The sequence below is a fragment of the Carassius auratus genome, chromosome 36 (assembly GCF_003368295.1).
Source record: "Carassius auratus strain Wakin chromosome 36, ASM336829v1, whole genome shotgun sequence".
Classification (NCBI taxonomy): domain Eukaryota; kingdom Metazoa; phylum Chordata; class Actinopteri; order Cypriniformes; family Cyprinidae; genus Carassius; species Carassius auratus.
In genome coordinates, this window is record NC_039278.1 from 6,326,728 (window position 1) to 6,344,931 (window position 18,204).

Below are 18,204 nucleotides of genomic sequence, written 5' to 3' on the forward strand. Positions count from 1 at the left end.
GGCAAAAGTGTATTAATTTTACTTTTGGTGTTTTTTTTTTTTTTTTTTTCTGTTATTAAACAAAATAAGCAAGCCCAGCATAGGTGACAAAATGTAATGCAAAATTAACATCATGCATTACTTTCCATTATAAAAAAGTGCCTTGATTTGTTTTTGTTTTTTTATGGAGTAACTCAATGCTGCAGTGCATTACTTTTAAAAAGTAACTTTCCCCAACACTGGTCAATAGTGTGGCAAAGTATCAATGCTCAAACAGATGTCTCTCAAACCAAACACTTTTCTGTTGGTCAACTTGAACATTAGCAGAATCTGCAGGGGCAATTTTTTCGCCCTTGCGTTAAACTCCCAAGTCCACGACTTCCTATTGAAATGAATGGAAGTGTCCTCTGAAATCTATCTATCTATTCTTGAGATACTTTTTTTTCCAGGTTATGTGATGAACAAAGTTAAAAGGACAGTGTTTATTTAAAATAGAAATCTTTTATATCAAAATGAGTCTTTATTATTATTTTATATAAATTTAACACATCCTTGCTGAATAACAGCATTTATTTCTTTAAAAAAAAAAAAAAATTACTGACCCCAAATGTTTGAACAGTATTGTTGTTACAAAAGATTTATATTTTGAATAAATGCTGTTATTTTAAACTTTTTAATCACCAAAGAATCATGTAAAAAGTATTACAGGTTCAAATAAATAAATAAATAAATAAAATTTAAACCAATATTGTTAGTAAATCAGCGTATTAGAGTGATTTCTGAAGGATCATGTGACAAAGAAGACTGGAGTAGTGATGCTGGAAATCCATCACAATGAGAAAAACCAAATACATTTCTGATGTGCCCTGTGTTCATCCTACCACAGCCAGGCGCTATACAAATATAATGTTAGGAATAATACTTTCACCGAGTGACATGTACCGTGGATTCTGAACTGTCTAGCCCTTCCACTCTTCAGTAACCTGGCCTATTTTATAACTTATTTCTTATCAGCTAGAGTAACTATTTTCTGGTACTTATAAACAATGCGCTGTTTGACTTTAGTACTTAAAATAAAATAAAATAGTATATTATTGGGATTCAATGAATTAAAGAAAAGTGTACAAATGATCCGTTTCGCCGGTCACAAATCACGTGACTCGATGTCAGGTGACTAACCGCGGAAGCGAGACCCGAGTGGAAACGCTTTCCTCGTTAAACTCTTCTTCGCTTCACTCCCAAGTCCGCTCCGCTCCTGACCACAAAATCGTTGTGTAAACAGATGGTCTGTAAGACAGGTTGCAGTCGCTGCCATCGGATGGTTCAGGCGGGATACTATCAAGTATCTCCGGCCTTATTTAAGAGGACATTGTCAGCGTTATATGTGGAGGTGTTCGTTTAAAAGCAAACCTAACATACGGGTTCTTCAGGGAAAGCTCGGCTAACTTGTTAGCTTAACACTGTTAGCAGACGTGCTGTGCGTGATATTCCAGTTTTCTTACTTTCTTTTAAAACTCTCAGCTACGACGTCTGAGCCAGACTTCCAAACTCGAGTGGATATTATGTTCTTAGCAGGCGTTTGTGAAAATAAATGGGTGAGTTACCAAGTTTAGTTAGTCTGGTTGCGGTGAGAGTGTATGCAGGAGGCCTCAGACACATCTGCAGGACATATTTAGTCTAAAACACAATTTACCAGTCTGAAATACTCCTCTGGGCTCAGTATATAAGACACATGATCCGCTGGTGTGCCAAATGCTCTAAAGCTTTAACAGTTTGCAAGCTCGCTGGGTCATGACATGGTAGGAGGGGAAGGAGCCTTGCCCACCAACATCCTTACAGTTTCACCATCTTTGGGCCGTTTTTGTGGTGATCTCTTAAGGTCAGTGCAGTTTAGTTGCAGCAGGATCATCATCAGTGTGTGCTGATGCTGTGTGACCCGCCTGATCATCTCAATCTGCGCACATTGCTGGCTGCTTGACCTCAGCTGGTCTTTCTCCTTGTCAAGTCACTGAACAACGACCATCATGTCCGACAACCAGGGCAATGTGAACAACAACAACGTCCCACTGAACAACAACCGGATCCGGAACCCAGCGATGAACCAGAACCCCCTGATCAACGTGAGAGACCGACTCTTCCACGCCTTGTTCTTTAAGATGGCAGTCACATATGCCAGACTCTTCCCACCATCCTTCAGACGAATGTTCGAGTTCCTCGTGTTGTTGAAGGTGAGCTTTGACATTCTTGTAATGTGTTCCCAAAAGCCCTAAACATGCTCTGTTTTGATCCTCATTCGTCCTCCTCCTCCTCACCTGTGTTAGGATGCAGGATGCCATGCTCACTACACATCATGTAATATAAATAAAATATTAAATATTCACACATTGCTTTAGCTTCACATAATATTTAAGATCCATTGACAAGGCTGTCGTCAGACTTTGGAACTGACACAAGGCGCCACAAAAAGGTTAGTTGGCCAAACGTTGCGTTATCAGCCGGAGTGATAATCTTAAAACAGACAGATATTGGCTGATTGATCAGCCTGAACTGTAGAGCAAGATAGAAATCCAGATGTGGAAACAGAACAGTAAACTGCAGTAGCCTTTAATTATTACTCCGTTATAAACACAGAAGCACTGCAGAAGAAGGAAGGCACTCGAATGCTTGTGACATGTGGGTCTACTTCAAAAATTACCTGTTAAGTTAGAGAATAGTGTTTTTATTTTGTTTAAATTTTTTGTCATTTTTCACTAGTTTTTATACTTATATATATATATTATTATTATTATTATAATAGTTTTTATTAGTATTTATTTCCGTTTTAGTATTATCTATTTCAGTACATCCGATTATACTATTGGAAAATGAGAAATGTTGCTTTGACCGCTAGCTGTAGATATGTTCAGTTAACGTTTATTATATTTCAAGTAACAAGTACGTTTTAGGTCATTAAAGTAACCCTGTATCCAACAAAACCTTTGCGTTAATACATTTGTTATTAGAATACATTTTATTTGACAAAAGATCAATAGTGTTTGCTGAACATATAAACACATTTGTGGCATATTAAAAATCATAACTAAAAAAAAAAAGTTTGTAAAAAATATTTGGAAAACGCAAATGTGTGTTATCCACTGACAAAGCTGTTGGAAGATTAATTAATTAATTATTATAATTTTTTTTTTTTTTAATCAGATGAAATTAATTCTGTCCTATATTTTCAGTAAAAAAAAGGTTTCTATGATGAAATTATTTAAATTATCTCTATTTCAGTGTAAGTTTCAGAATTTTGACTTGATTGATATAAAATGAGTGTTTTTTTTTTTTTTTTATATATATTATATCATGCCAATGTTGTTACGGAAGTGCAATGTTTAATGCTTTGTTGCGAATTTGATTTGGCAGGCATTGTTTATGCTCTTCATCCTGGCCTACATCCACATTGCCTTCTCACGCTCTCCAATCAACTGTCTGGAGCACGTGCGAGAGAAATGGCCCCGCGACGGCATCCTGCGCGTGGAGATCCAGCGCAACTCCAGCCGCGCGCCCATCTTTCTGCAGTTCTACGAGACGGAGGGAATCCAGGGCCTCATGAAAGAACCAGAGGAGGACGGAAGTGAACCCAGACAGCCAATGGTGCCCACAGACGCTGAGGAGGAGGAAGAGATGACCATGGAGATGTTTGACAACAGCACAGTACGGGTGAGTTTAGGACAAAGGAACGGGAAAACTAGGATAGGGAGCCAGCCATAATTCATATAAAAATTACTAATTGTTATTTATTTACTCATTCTCATATTCTCCCAAAAATGAATGCTGTTAATGCGTCAAATCAATATTAGTTTCTGATATTTGATATTGTTAACGAGATATTATTTCACTATTATCATTATATATCTCACCCTCGAAGCATCCTAGGTGTACGTGACCTTCTTCTTTCAGAATAATCCAATTTGAGTTATATTAAAAATTGTCTTTGCTCTTCCAAAATGAGTGTAAGCTGGTGTTTGTTGTCGACAGTTCAGAAGACGTGAAATAAAGTGTGCGCATCTGTAATAAAACATCCCTAACATGACCCCGAGGGGTGAATAAAGGCCCCCTATAGTGAATCCATACGTTTTTGTAAGATAAATATCCAGATTTCAAATGTAATAAACACTTTTTTTCTAACATTTGCTGAATATGTGATGTGGAAGACATGCAGGCGGAAGATGGAAGACGTATGCATCACACGTGCGCTTCTGGGAAATGTAGGAAATGTAAGAAAAAACTAAGTTTCTTTACTTTGGCAAAGGAGAGCCAGTCTCCTCTTGGCTTATTTCGAAATCCTCCCACGATTTTCTTTACAAATCTTCGTTTTGTGCTTTTAAATTGTGACCAGCGTTTTGTTTTGTTCTGTTCTGTTTGTTTTGCGCTCGTCACTAACGAACTACAACATCCGCCTGCATGTCTTCTGGTTCCCCACAGTCAGAAGAAGTGAGGAAAAAAAGGGTTTATTACGTTTGAAATCTGGATATTTATTTTACAAAAACACATTGAATCGCTACACAGGACCTTTATTCACCCCCTCGAGCCGTGTGAGGGATTTTTTACTACAGATACGTTACGCACTTTATTTCGCATTGAACAACAAACACCCGCTTACCCCATTGAAAGGCTTGGAAGAGCAAGGACAATTTTTAATGCAGCTCCGATTGGATTATACTGAAAGAAGAAAGTCCCATACACCTAGGATGCTTCAAGGTCGAGTAGAACATCGACTAATTAAAGTTTTTAGTTGAACTAACCCTCTAAATGTTCTTTTTAACTTTTATAACAGATCTCTATAAATGCCTTTGATTAGAAAAGAGATGCATGAATGTTCTTGAAAAATGTTGCTCCTTTCAGCTCTTTTCTATAAAATTATATAGAATTGATGTGAAAATAGTGGAGTAGTTTGCCGCTGCCCAGCAATTAATCAATATAAATTTTAATATTTGTTAATTTAAATAATTGTATTTGTATTAATTTATGCAATACTGTTACTATTACTACTATCAATAAGTCACTTATTGTTAATGTTAATAATACTATAGTTATCTTTGATATAAGAATATAATGAATAATATGAAAAGATCAGAAGCCTAAAAGTAAATCAATATTTATTTCTAATTTAATATTTGTTAATTAAATTGTGTTAGTTCTAATAATAAAGTATTGTAACTTTTATTACTATTACGAAGTTAAGAGTTATTAATTAATTGCTTTCAATATTATTATTGTTATTAACAATTTCTATAAAATATATAATATTATGTAAATATATTTTTAGAATAAATATAGACTTTATTATATAATGTTAACCCAGCAATTTCAGTCTGGTCCTCATATAAAAGTTGTATGAGGGCTATGGTACTTATGTATTTATTTGTATATATATATTATTTTTTGTGGGTGCTACTAGTAAAAAATTGCTTTTTTCGAAAGTCCTCATATGGTCAATAAATTATGATAGGATAGAATATTGTATTGTGAATTATTCCACTGAAATGGCCTCTGTTCTCCAGACAGTTCTGACAGACTGTGTCCTCTCTCTCTCTCTCTCACACACACACACATGCAGTTTGAGCTGGACATCGAGCCACGTCTGAATCCGTCGATGAGTGGCGGTGTTCCTGGCTCCAGCCTGAATGAATCCCAGGATCTGTCCTTCAGCCAGGCGTCCTCTAAAGGTATGCAGCCGCTGAGGGAGACTGTCTCCGAGATTGAGATGCTAACTCGAGCAGGTAAACATCTCAAATAGCCATCTGGTGCATCCCTCTTCCTTCTCTTCCTCCTCTGTGAATTCATTCCCTGTCCTCCCTCTCTCCATCCAGTGCAGCCCTTCTCATTTCCCCCGCTCAGATTTCATTTCTGTTCCCACATTCTGTTATAACCTTACCCTTCCCAGAGGCCATGTGTGCTGTGTCATAAGAAACAATCACAATGGCCTGTTGTAAGGATGGTTTCAGGGTGTCAGTCCACCAAATTAAAGCTTGAAAACCCAAAATGAGAACATAGACATCTCTATTTTGCATATTAAATGTTTCCTTAAACACACACACACACACATAAAAAAGAAAACAAAATCTATGACAGCATACTCAAAGAGTCTGTTTTTTCAATACAGAAACTTTGTAGAACAATTAGTGTGAATTTACAGCCTTTTAGATTAGTAGAATTTCTAAATTCAGTGTTTGTTTGTGTAGTGTGGCCACAAGAAGAGTATATTGTCGAATATTCTTTGGAATATGGATTCCTGCGCCTGTCCCAGGCCACACGGCAGCGACTCAACATCCCTGTTATGGTGGTGACCCTGGGTGAGTACATCACACCCTCCAGGCCATCAACACAAAACCAGGCAAAACCCAGAATTGTGTTCCATGGAAGAAAGCATGATGAATCGTATTTTAATCATTAATTGTAAATCATTTATTCATGGTGTTGGTTGCCAGATGTCAAATGTTTAAATCCCCCAATCAGACTTGTTCTCTGAAATAGATACATTTCTGTCCAGTGGTTTATGTAATCTATCCAACCTGGAAACCATCTGCATGCGCTCTCTCTACATTATAGAAAAAGTGATTATAAGCTGAAAACATGTCTTTTAGAGTTCAGTGATCTCTGTTGACACATTCTGCTCAAATAAAAGAGTTTTCTTTCAGATTTGCTGTGACTAAATCTGCAACCAAGTCATTCGAGTTCTATTTGTTTTTGTTTTTTTTGTGAAAGTGCAGTAAATTTGGTATAATGTAAAAAAAAAAATGTAAATAAAAAAATGAATAAATAAAATTGACAATTAATGTGCAGTTCTATAATAAAGTCATATAGGTTTGAATGAGATGTGAGGGAGTTGTACTTCAGCTCTCTCTGCCTGTGTTCAGACCCCATGAAGGATGAGTGCTTTGGAGACGGTTTCAGCCGCTTCCTCCTGGATGAATGCCTGGGCTATGACGATATCCTGATGTCCAGTGTGAAGGCTTTAGCAGAGAACGAGGAAAACAAAGGTCAATTAGATGTTCTCTCTTAAGAATGTTATTTTTTTGTCTTGATGATGCTTTAACTATGATTTGTTTGTTTTTAGGGTTTCTGAGGAACGTGGTCTCTGGAGAACACTACCGTTTTGTCAGTATGTGGATGGCTCGTACGTCCTACCTGGCAGCCTTTGTAATCATGGTTATCTTTGTGAGTATTTTTCTCTACTGTAGCAGCGCCTTCACTACAGATGCTCTTTAGTGATTGGACTGTAAGTGTGATGTCATCATATTCTCTTTTTATTCTCATATACTCAATTCTTCATATATTTTCTCAGACTTTGTCCGTGTCCATGCTGCTGCGGTACTCGCACCACCAGATTTTCGTCTTTATAGGTAAGCTCCCATCAGCCTCTTGGGTCTTCAACACTGTGAATAAGACATTATTTGTAACATGACTATCTCTCTGATGTTCGCTTTTGGTTTTCCCAGTGGACCTTCTCCAGATGTTGGAGATGAATATGACCATTGCCTTCCCTGCTGCCCCTCTCCTCACTGTCATCCTGGCTCTTGTTGGTAGGTAGAGCTCACTGCTGGGGCTTACAGATGTTCTCATGTCTTTATTAGTCTCCTATCAACTTGATGTCTGATCTTTTATTTTCTTGACTCATCATTGGTCACATGAAAATCTATTAAGACATTTTGTGAAGTCGTTTGATACCAAATACTCTCTTTGTTGATCCTGCCTGCAGGGATGGAGGCCATCATGTCTGAGTTTTTCAATGACACAACCACTGCCTTTTACATCATCCTCATTGTTTGGTTGGCGGACCAATACGATGCCATCTGCTGCCACACCAATACAAGCAAGCGCCACTGGCTCAGGTATGTAATCACATCGGCACAGGTAAATGCCAGTGGTTCAGGTGTCTTACCAGTTTCCTCTACTGCTTTTTTATATTCACTTCACGTTTACATGTATGGGTTTGGCAGCTGATTTGTCCAAAGCGAATTCATTCTAGGTATAGGTTTTATCAATTCATGCATTCCCCGGGATCTCAAACCATGGCCTTGGCATTGCTAGTGCCATGCTTTACTGTTTGAGCTACAGGAAAGCTGCAGAACAAAAATGTATCTAAACACAATCTCACATTTCAGCTTGACTTGTTCCACACAGACTGGAATTAATTGTTTTGATAACTATGATATCTTGAAATGAATAATCTGCCTTTCCAAAATATCTTCAACATTTGCATATAGTTGTCACCTTTTTACCCCTAGAGGAATTCAACCAGAACTTTCAAAACTGGTCATGAAGCATCCATAAGCGCTTATTCACTGTGGTTGTATGTAGTGTTGTCACGGTACCAGAATTTCAGTATTCGGTACCAAACCAGTGAAAATCCAGAGTTCTCGGTACCAATACCAAAACAAAACACAAAAATATGCTAATTAAAAAAACACACACTTTTTATCACTAAAAATAAAACCTATGCCGTTCTTTATACTTATTTACTTATTTGTGTTTAACGTTTTTCTACAAGTGTAGAAAAAGAAAGTTGTGAAAAACAGAAAACAAGTTTCACCCAAATTTATTTTGTCTTTTAATTAATGAAATTTAAACACATTTTATTTTTGGTAAATAAAGGGGATTTGCTATTAAAATTAAAAAATGTAAGACATATTGTGTGATTTATTTCTTTAAAAAAATAAAGTTTTATTACATTTTTCAACAGTAGTAGCAGTATCACATACATTGTACTAAATAATAATATTTCTAGCACAATGCCTCTATGTAAAAATGAACTTTTCTTTTGCAACCCTCTACGCACACCTTGGCAATATAATCGCCATTGGCTAGTAAAATTTTTAGTTTACTCGCAAGACTGATATACCATTTTACACACACACACAAGATTACAATCAGTTTATCTTTGTAAAATGGCACAGCTTCCTCAATCTCAACTTTTTAATCAGTCAGTCAAGCATTATTCAAGCATTACTCAATCTGAATTCGTAAAAATAATTTTCAGAGCTTTTTTTAAAGATTGAAGTATCGTCACTTTCTTTTGGAAACAATTTTGGGTACTCAGGAGCATTATGTGTGTGGCTTACTTAGATGCTTCCTATTAAATCAGTCACTTATGAGGTTCCATTTCAGTGTGAGCTCCCTATCTAGAGAATGAACAGAAAGGCAGCTCACTAGGGTTGTTTTGGTGGTTAATGCCATGGTATCGATTATCGCATCTAAAAGATCTCTTGTGCTGTTTTTCCAGGTTCTTTTATCTGTATCACTTTGCCTTCTATGCATATCATTACCGCTTTAATGGCCAGTACAGCAGTTTGGCTTTGGTCACTTCCTGGCTCTTCGTTCAGGTATTTTATTTAATCTTTTTTTAAGTGTAACCGGGAAATTTGGAATTGCATAGAATTGTTTGTTGCTCATGAGCTTTTTTTGTTTTTGTCTTGCGCAGCACTCAATGATCTATTTTTTCCACCACTACGAGCTGCCGGCCATCCTGCAGCAGATCCGGATCCAGGAGATGCTGCTTCAGAACCAGCAGGTGGGTCAAGGAAACCAGACTGCATTGCAGGACAATCTCAACAACAACACTAGCAGTGCACATGCTGGTCAAGCTAACGCAGCTGCTAACGTGAACACTAATGGCCAGGACCGACAAGATGCTCAGGACCAACCTCAGCTCGAAACCCACAATGATTTGGTGGTAAATACTGGTCTGTCAAACTCCGACCTCGACTGGATGGCTGAGATCGCCATTGGCCCAGACGTCCTGTCAGTTTCACATTTGAGCGACTCTCTTTTGGAGTCAGGAGGGATCCAGGAACCAACGTCGTCCAACGCAGGGGTAACGGAGCTGCGTGGTCGGAGCACAGCAGGAGAGAACCAAGTCAGAAACATTAGCGCGGCAAGCGTTGCTGCGGGACGGGGTTGTGCTCAGGGTCTGGGTCCCCCTGGTGATGGAGGAGGGCAGGCAGAATCTGAAACGTCCTCTGCAGTGACCTCACACACAGACTCTAGAGTTGCAGAAACGCTTAAAGGTGCCACGGACTGGGAAGTCAAGACGGAGAGCAAAAGCGAGAGCTCGGACTCCCACTCTGCCCCGGCTTGAGTCAAGCTCCCCCATTCAGAACGAATGAATTCACGCTCTACAGTCGCAACCCCTCTCTGTAAATTAATCCGGAAGGCATCAAGGAGAAACCGTGATGGGGCTATATATAATTACATCCTGGAAACCTGTAACATGAACATGAGGAGGGCCGAAGCAGACTTCTGGTGTCTAGTCATGTTCTTAAGAGTAAATTCGTATTGAATTGTCAAATGATACCATGTGTCAGGATGTGATCATTGAAGTCTTTACATGATTTTTTTTTTTTTTACATGGTTGAAAATTTTAATACAGGGAGTATTCCGTTTAAAATGTGATGTATCGCTCAATGATGGTACCTTCGTTGCTCCTGATTATGGAGTTACACAATCTGAATCCACATTGTACTTTGCACATCTTGTGCAAGGTTTGTTTCGGCTTTCTTTCCACTTCCTCTACTGATATAACATTAATGCTGCCTAAGCAGTGAAAATTCATTAAGTCACGTTAAAATTGTTTTGGTCCCTACTACGTTTGTTCACTACAGCGAGCCACCAAAATGTTCCTTATGCGATTTGAAGTCTCGCTCACGACCTGCCGTTGTATTCAGGTTTGGTATTGTCATATGTATGGAGCAGTTTGACTCCTGAATCCGATGCTATTAGTGGTCAGAAGTGCTTTGATGTAGTTTATTGGCGAGTCTGCCAGTCAAAAGAAGTAGACTGGTGATGTCAGAGCAACATTATACTAAGAATAAGTCCTCCTTCCACTCTGTCATGAGGTAATTTCTGTGTTTTCTAAACTTCATCAAGAAACATTTGTTTTTGTGGATAGTTTAGATGGACGTATGTTGTCTTTTGCACACTCATCAGCAAGTTGTTGGTTTTTCTTCAGGTGAAGACTGGCTTTGAGAGAGCGAGTGGATAGATTATTGCCTTATGCTTCTAAAACCGAACAATGACCTTGTATTTCCATCTTTGGTCATGTACATTGGGGTCGATAGCCTTACCAGAGGCTTCAAAGCCAGTAGAGAAAATAAAAACTGAAGCAGGAATGAACATGTAGTTACTTAAGCAGACATTTTTTGAAACCGCAGTAAGCAGAAGCTCAGACTGTACTCATTTCACAGCATTGCAGCCCATCAGCTGAAGTCACTGATCTGGAAATCTGTTGTCTTTAAATATTCTGCTTTTGTAGAGGTTTCTCCATATGTTTGACTTGGGATGATCGGAGGGTGTCTACAGTACAGACTTGTTGATCTTCATGACCATGTGTAAAAACGCACCGCAAACTAAGAGAACAAAGCAAACTGTTGTCTGTTGTGACATATGACTGTGGATTGGGAGGGTCATTTAAAGGCTATGCAACATGGCAAATTAAAGCCAGGCTCTGTCTTTTACATCTTTTTTTTTTTTTTTTTAATTGTGCAATATTTTGTAAGGCTACGATCCATAAAGGATTCGAGGTCTGAAAGATTGATTTATTGTTTCATGATCAGTTTTGTGCCTATTTGCCATTGTCAGAGGAAACAGATGATTGTAGTGATTGAATGCATTGTGTAGGATGTCTAGACACAAACTGAAAATAATAATTCTCAGTTCTGTGATAAACTTGATTTTGTCACTCAGATGTATTTAATTGTAATGTTTAAGAACTGCATAAAGAGATGAAATTAATTTCCACTTAGAACGCTTTGGTTGTGGTTATTTCATCTTTCAGTGGCCTGTTTCACAAAACTAGTTAAATAAACTCTGGGTTTCATAGTAGGCTTAGAGTTTACAAAACCAAACAAATCCATCCTGCTTTAGATCAGATGAACACTCACTATAAACTTTCTCTGGGTTTGAGCCAGAGTTTATAATTAACTCTGGAGCATGTGCAACTGAAACATGGAGCTCCTCAGTTTGATTTACTTCTCACAAAAGAGTACAACAACTTCCCTCCTGAAGATTAAAAGATTATGAAAAAATATGAATTTAAACACTTTTTAACTTCAAGTGAATCAACTATTCAGTAATTTACACGCTTTAACAGAGAGCTTAAAACATGCAAGCTTAACCATTAAAAAAAAATATATATATATATATTCTAAAGCTTGTGTCTGTGCAACCAGCAAACGTTTTGTGGTTCACCAGTGGGGCTAATAAAATGAAGCATTATGCTTAATATTTCTCTGAGCTGAAAGATTTCAAGTAAGATTCCAATTTTATGACAAGATCACATTTATTTCTTGAACATCAAACTTAATTCAAACAGGCAACCTGGCCATTCATATGACTTTATGGAGGGGGAAAAGGTCAATCAATAACAGTAGCAGTTTTGAGATCCGATTTAACCAAGCTATCAAAACAATACCAAAGCAGCAAAGTCAATGTTCTGTTCTACCTTAGAGTCCATGACGAGCCCTCGGGTGCAACAGGTTTATCCAGATCCATATCCACCAAGAAAACAAGAGCTGGGCAAATGCAAAGCTCCTTCCGTGATATGAATAAACAAAGCTCTGAGAGGAAAGCATGGACTTGGTGCTTTCAACATTTGTTCTTCAGGTTTCAACCATAAACGTCCAATTGATTAAAAAAAAAAAAAAAAAAGAAAACAAAAGAAATCCAGATACCTCCTGCTTTCACAGCAGGGCTTTAGAAAATAAGCCACACTAGGCCCTAATGGCCTTATCATTAGCAAAACTGTACCAAGGATCAATGTTGCCTTAGCGTGATGATTTTAAAACTGTCCAGGTAGATACAAAAGTTCTTTTGGAGGAGAAAGATAGAAAAACATGTCCATTGTCATTTACTGTGTTCACTTCAGAAAATGTGATCGTCACCTTTTCAAATCTGCTGGCTCTTTGGTGAGGGCGGGGCAAATGGTGGCTGTGACTGTGGGCGGAGCTGCTGTGGTCGCCGGGGCGACGGTGGCAGCCGCACGTTCTTTAGCCAGTGTAGTTTGAAGCTCTGCTCTACGAGCCAGAGCGGCTTTCAAATGACCACGGATTTCCTCGATCTTGGCTTGGAGCTCCTCCAGCTCGCTCTCTCTGGAGGGGCTCGAGGATCTCACTGTGGAGGAGGCGGGCCGCTGAACAGGCCCTCCGTTTTCACACACTCTCGTCAATAAACTCCCTGCACTCGAGCTCAATGCTGAGGTGGAGCTGGCCTGACCCCCTTCCGAAATGACGCGGGTCAAGAGTCTGCGAGTATTGAGGGTCTCCAGGTTGAAATGGACCCTCTTGTTGTCTTTGGGCTCCTGCACTGCTTTGGTGCTCTCGTTGTTCCATCTGTTAAAGGATCCGAGTGGAGCTGGTGGAGGTGGGGGATGCGGTTGGGCTTTCTGGATGTTACAACTGGGAAAACAGCCAAGATAAGTGAATATGTTAAAGGGAAATATCACATAAAAAATGGAAATCCTGACCTAGTTGATTTTTTGAAGAATATAATTTTCTGTGTAATGAAGTAAATGGGGACTGGGGCTCTCAAGCACCAAAAATCTTTAACAAGTAATCTGTATGACTTGTGTGTTATATTTTAACTTTTCTGAAGTTTTTTTTTCTTTTCTTTTTGTCACAGCAACTACTTTTATGGTACTTTAATGGTGCTTCTGGAGCTTGACAGCTTCAGTCCCTATCTACTTTAATTATAGTGAAAAAAGCAACCAAAATATGAATCAAAAAGTCACCATATCTTCCATAGAAGGAAGAAAGTCATGGAATTATGGAAAAGTGTGGAAAGGAAAAGTTCAGTTTTGTCTTAGTCAAATTGTTCAGTTTTAATCAAATTGTCCTCCGTTGCAAGATCCTCAGCTTGCTGAAATAACATCAACAGCACTGTGCTGTTATTGTTAACTATTAAAAATCATGTTCATTAGCTGAAATAAATCAGATAAAAAGTGTAATTAATTTAAATAAATGTCAGGTGAATTTTAAAATTAAAATAAATTATTTTTTTTAGATATATAAAAATAAATGTAAGCTAAGCAGAAATACAGAAAATAAAAAAAAACTAATAAATGAAAAAACAACCTACTAAAGCTTAAAGCAAAATGAAAACAAAATACGAAAATAAAAATAATTCTTAATATTAATAAATACTTTAATAGTATTTATTTTGGGTCAACAGTAACTATTAAAAGATCTTCACTAAATTACTAAAACTGAAATAAAAATAAAGCTAAAAAATAAATAAATAATAAAACAGCTAATATACAGTGACACATATATTTAAACCCATTTTTGACATTCAAAATGAAATAAGACGCCATAAGCTGATGTTAAAATTAAAAACACCTTTTCTCTGTGTTCGCTCGCTGCCGTTTCACATCCTCATAAGTCATGTTCAGTGCTCTGTGGATTTTCTGCAAAAAAGAAAAAATGATTTATCTCAGCGAAGGATGAATGAAAGAGATCAACATCATGCTTTTGATTTTAGAAATCAATATTCCAGAGTTGGTAATTACTGATTTGGCTTGTCAGTAATTCCCCCACAAGCCCTTAGAGAAAGATCAAGCACAGCTCATTTACAGAGTCAAAGCTTCACCCCATTAATAACAGAACCGTGCCATTCTTAGTCTTAGTTATCAGTGGAAGGAAGAAAGGAAACATTCTGATAGAATAATACAATTGGCAACAGCTAATATTGTGCAAAAAAAAAAAAAAAAAAAAAAAAAAACATCATGAGTGTTTAAAGGAATAGTTTGTTTAATTATTAATATTTGGCCATCTACTCACCCTCACATACTGAAAAATGTATGTTGGGTTTAGAGTTGTTATTGTAGTTTTGTATTATATTTTATTTTATATTATTTAGATTTATATAATTTTCAACTGTATTTCAGTTTTCAGTATTTAGTAGTTTTTAATAGTGTCATATTGAATAAAGCAATACTATTTAGTTATTATTATAGCTTCTGTTTTATTGATTAAGAACATCAGCTGCTTTCATGAATATTAGATAACGACTTGTTTTGATTGTACTAATTAACTTGTTACCCAAGATGCCTGAGATGTATTAATTATTAAAACAAATAACTATGTATTACAACAAATATAAGTAATAATTATTAAAACAAATATACAGACTTAACTGACATATTATTATTTAATTTCTTATATATTTTTATTTAATTAAAATATGTTTTAGTTGAATTACAAAAATCACTAAAACGGAAATAAAAATTAAATTAAGGCTAAATAGAAATAAAATTATACAAATAAAATGACAAGAGCACATGGTCTGTGTACTTTTGCGTCTTTTTTTTTTTTTTTTTTTTATCCAGAAATGAGATACAGAACATGTGGATTTCCTTAATGGTTCAAACACTGATGAATAGAATAAGCAAACACAAACTAATTTTCATTATTAAATGTTTTAATTTTATATTTAAAAAAAAAATGTATACATTTTTTTCATGTATATAAATGCTCAATTTAAAGGGATAATTCACCCAAAAATGAAAAGGACCCCATGATTTACTCACCCTCAAGGCATCCTAGGTGTATATGACTTTCTTCTTTCAGAGAAATACAGTCGGACTTATATAAAAAAAATGGCCTGGCTCTTCTAAGCTTTACAATGGTAGTGAATGGGTGTTATTTTTCAATAGTCTAATAAAGTCCAATAAAGCGCATCCAGCCATCATAAAAATTGCTCCGGGAGTTAATAAAGACATCTTGAAGCAAATTGATGCATTTCTATAAGAAGAATATCCATAGGCGCATATATATATATATATATATATATATCCAGGGCCGGTTCTATATGGGAGTGCTAGAGGGATCCAAACGAAAGGAAGAGCACCTCGGGTGAAGCTGGAGAAATAGCATAGGATACTGGCGAAACATATTGTCCAAACGCTCTCCACTCAGGAGAGCTTCAAAGGATTCTATTTTAAATGTGTTTTGTAGCATTGATCAATCACTGACAATGATTTCCTGCTGATTTTAAAATAATGTATTAGGTCTCTACATTGTTCCAGAGATGGCTCTAGTGGGAAGAGTGGCGAAAAAGAAAAAAGTAAACATGCAATAACAGTAGTCTAAATCTGACAGATGTGATCACCTTTCACTTTCATTATGAAAAGAGCAGCATAGCGAATCTGCCAAACATCTCGTTTATGTTAAACAGGAGCAAACAAAGTCAAACGGTTGAGTAAAGCATGGGTGAGTTTTTTATTTTCTGGGTGAACTGTCCCTTTAAATTAGGCTCACGGCTCACCTGACTGGTGTGTAGCCAGTATTTGAACTTCTGTCTGCGGCGGATATGTGGCAGAACCAGGTGATAGAAGGCATGTTCTCCCGCCAGAGTGAGTAAGGCCCCGGTCACACCCACACACAGCAACACAAACAACCCTGAGAAGTGACGGAGACCCATCTGCAGCGTCTGGACAGAGAGAGAACAAACACAGAAGAAATGAGACCAAAGCAGTGCGATGCAGTACTAGCACACCGGAGGGCACTAGATCCCTGCTGACTGATAATAATTAGCCAGCGAGAAGCCCATATCCTCCCCGGAGTGCCTTTGATGGAGAAGGATCCCTACCAGCTTGAACTAATTGACATTAAAAATCATCTTATTAAGCGAGAGGAGCCATGCACATCAATATTAGACGGGGAGAGCTGATCTGTATATATCTCTAGATAGACAGAGCTAGACAACCGACTTTAACAGACAAATCAATCAAATCAAAGAGCTCTACATGTTATTCTTTTCCAATTAACCATAAAGCTGTAGTTTTTTGGGAGCGTTCCACACTGCATTATATTATAAAGATGACTGTAAAGAAAATGTTGAAATTTAAAGGTACAGTAAAGTTTTTTTTTTTATTTACAGTACAAGTTTTTTTTATTTAACTGTATGTACAGTACAGTTTATTTATTTATTATTATGTTTTAAGGGGAAAAGGAAAAAAATAAAGGGCTCATCCCTCTTATTTATTTATTTATTTGGGAATACTATTTGGTTGCATGCAATATTAGAGGAGGGACATTCTCATTATAGAGAGCATTTGATTGGAGAAAACCTTGCAACAGTTCGGGATGAATCATCAAAATATTAGGTTAATTTTTCTCGAAATTTTAAATGTATATATTAAATAATAACTAATTTTAGCAGTAGAATAGCATATATTCCCCAAAATGTTTGGGGTGGGTCAGTAAGATTTTTTTAAAATTTTTTGAAAGATGTCTCTTTCTTTGATCAAAAATACAGTAAAACACTAATATTGTGGAATATTATTACAAGTGTTCAGTGTCACATGATCCATCAGAAATCACTCAAATAAATGTCATATTATAAATGTTTATAAAAGCTTTGTTATTAAAAACTTGGTTATTAAAATGATGATTTCTGGGGTTTTTAAAAAATAATTTCTCAAACTTTTTATAGTAGCACTGTCAAATTTAAAGTACCTGAAGGTTTATTTTCCCGAAAAAGTTAAACACAGAGACTCCAAAGCTCAAACACCAGAGGTTGTTTTGAGCAGTTCGGCATAGCAACAGGAGCTCAGCCAATAGAGTACGTTTGGGGCGGAGCTTGTCAACCAATGGAAAATGGGGGAGTGTTCATGGAAACCTTTTGAAAACAGTCACTAGATTTGCACTTGTATTTGGTGCAGATATTACATATTACGCACTTCACCTTCAATAACCCGAGCATTTCTCAGAGAATCTCTTACATCATGCTGTTAACCAAAACAGCGACTCTAGAAAAAAAAAAAAAAAACATGAATAAACATCTAACTCTTTCATCTCTTTGTTTTGACCGCAGGGCATGAGGCCTGTATCTTGGCAGAGAAACTTTCCGACTGCTGCACAGCTCTAACAAACTCTTTTTCGGGTTCCTTGTGTTTTTAAAACCGATGAGGAATCAGGTGAAGCCAGGTTTGCTGTGTATTTTACTGATCCACGAGCACTAATGCAATCCTGTAAAATCATTGTAAGACCGCTGCGTACTGCCAAACAGCATTCTGGGAAATAAAACATCCTATTAGCTCTGTCTCAGACATGTTCACTTGTCGGATCGATTCAGAACTGAGTGTATCTTACGTAGGTTTTAACCAGCTCACAATGCTTCGTCCTGATGTTCTCATCTTTCTGTGATACCTCGGATGACAAAAAAACATCGAGATTTTAAATGGAA

The 18,204-nt window shown here is 37.0% G+C and overlaps 2 protein-coding genes across 3 annotated transcripts in view; one reads left to right on the plus strand and one right to left on the minus strand.

Moving 5' to 3' along the window:
* Window positions 1–1,157: 1,157 nt before the first annotated feature.
* On the plus strand, window positions 1,158–11,764 carry LOC113055072 (membralin-like). 2 transcript variants are annotated; one of them, XM_026221031.1, is made up of 11 exons: window positions 1,158–2,207; window positions 3,385–3,681; window positions 5,582–5,690; window positions 6,207–6,317; window positions 6,882–7,004; window positions 7,082–7,182; window positions 7,310–7,367; window positions 7,464–7,547; window positions 7,724–7,856; window positions 9,248–9,347; window positions 9,446–11,764. In XM_026221031.1, the coding sequence occupies exons 1-11, from the start codon at window positions 2,004–2,006 to the stop codon at window positions 10,100–10,102; spliced, it is 1,977 nt and encodes a 658-aa protein (XP_026076816.1). In that variant the 5' UTR covers window positions 1,158–2,003; the 3' UTR covers window positions 10,103–11,764. The 2 variants fall into 2 exon arrangements, with proteins under 2 accessions (XP_026076816.1, XP_026076814.1); XM_026221029.1 differs by having other exon boundaries at window positions 2,004–2,207; window positions 5,582–5,744; window positions 9,446–10,102.
* A 326-nt stretch (window positions 11,765–12,090) lies between these two features.
* LOC113055628 (glutamate receptor ionotropic, NMDA 3A-like) overlaps window positions 12,091–18,204 on the minus strand; it is a 31,854-nt gene continuing 25,740 nt past the window's right edge. Inside the window, exons 8-10 of the mRNA XM_026222045.1 lie at window positions 16,282–16,446; window positions 14,355–14,422; window positions 12,091–13,415 (exon numbers count right to left, since the gene is read on the minus strand). Of these exons, the coding sequence (XP_026077830.1) occupies window positions 12,899–13,415; window positions 14,355–14,422; window positions 16,282–16,446 (750 nt within the window). The 3' untranslated portion in view covers window positions 12,091–12,898. The remainder of the gene's footprint in view (window positions 13,416–14,354; window positions 14,423–16,281; window positions 16,447–18,204) is intronic.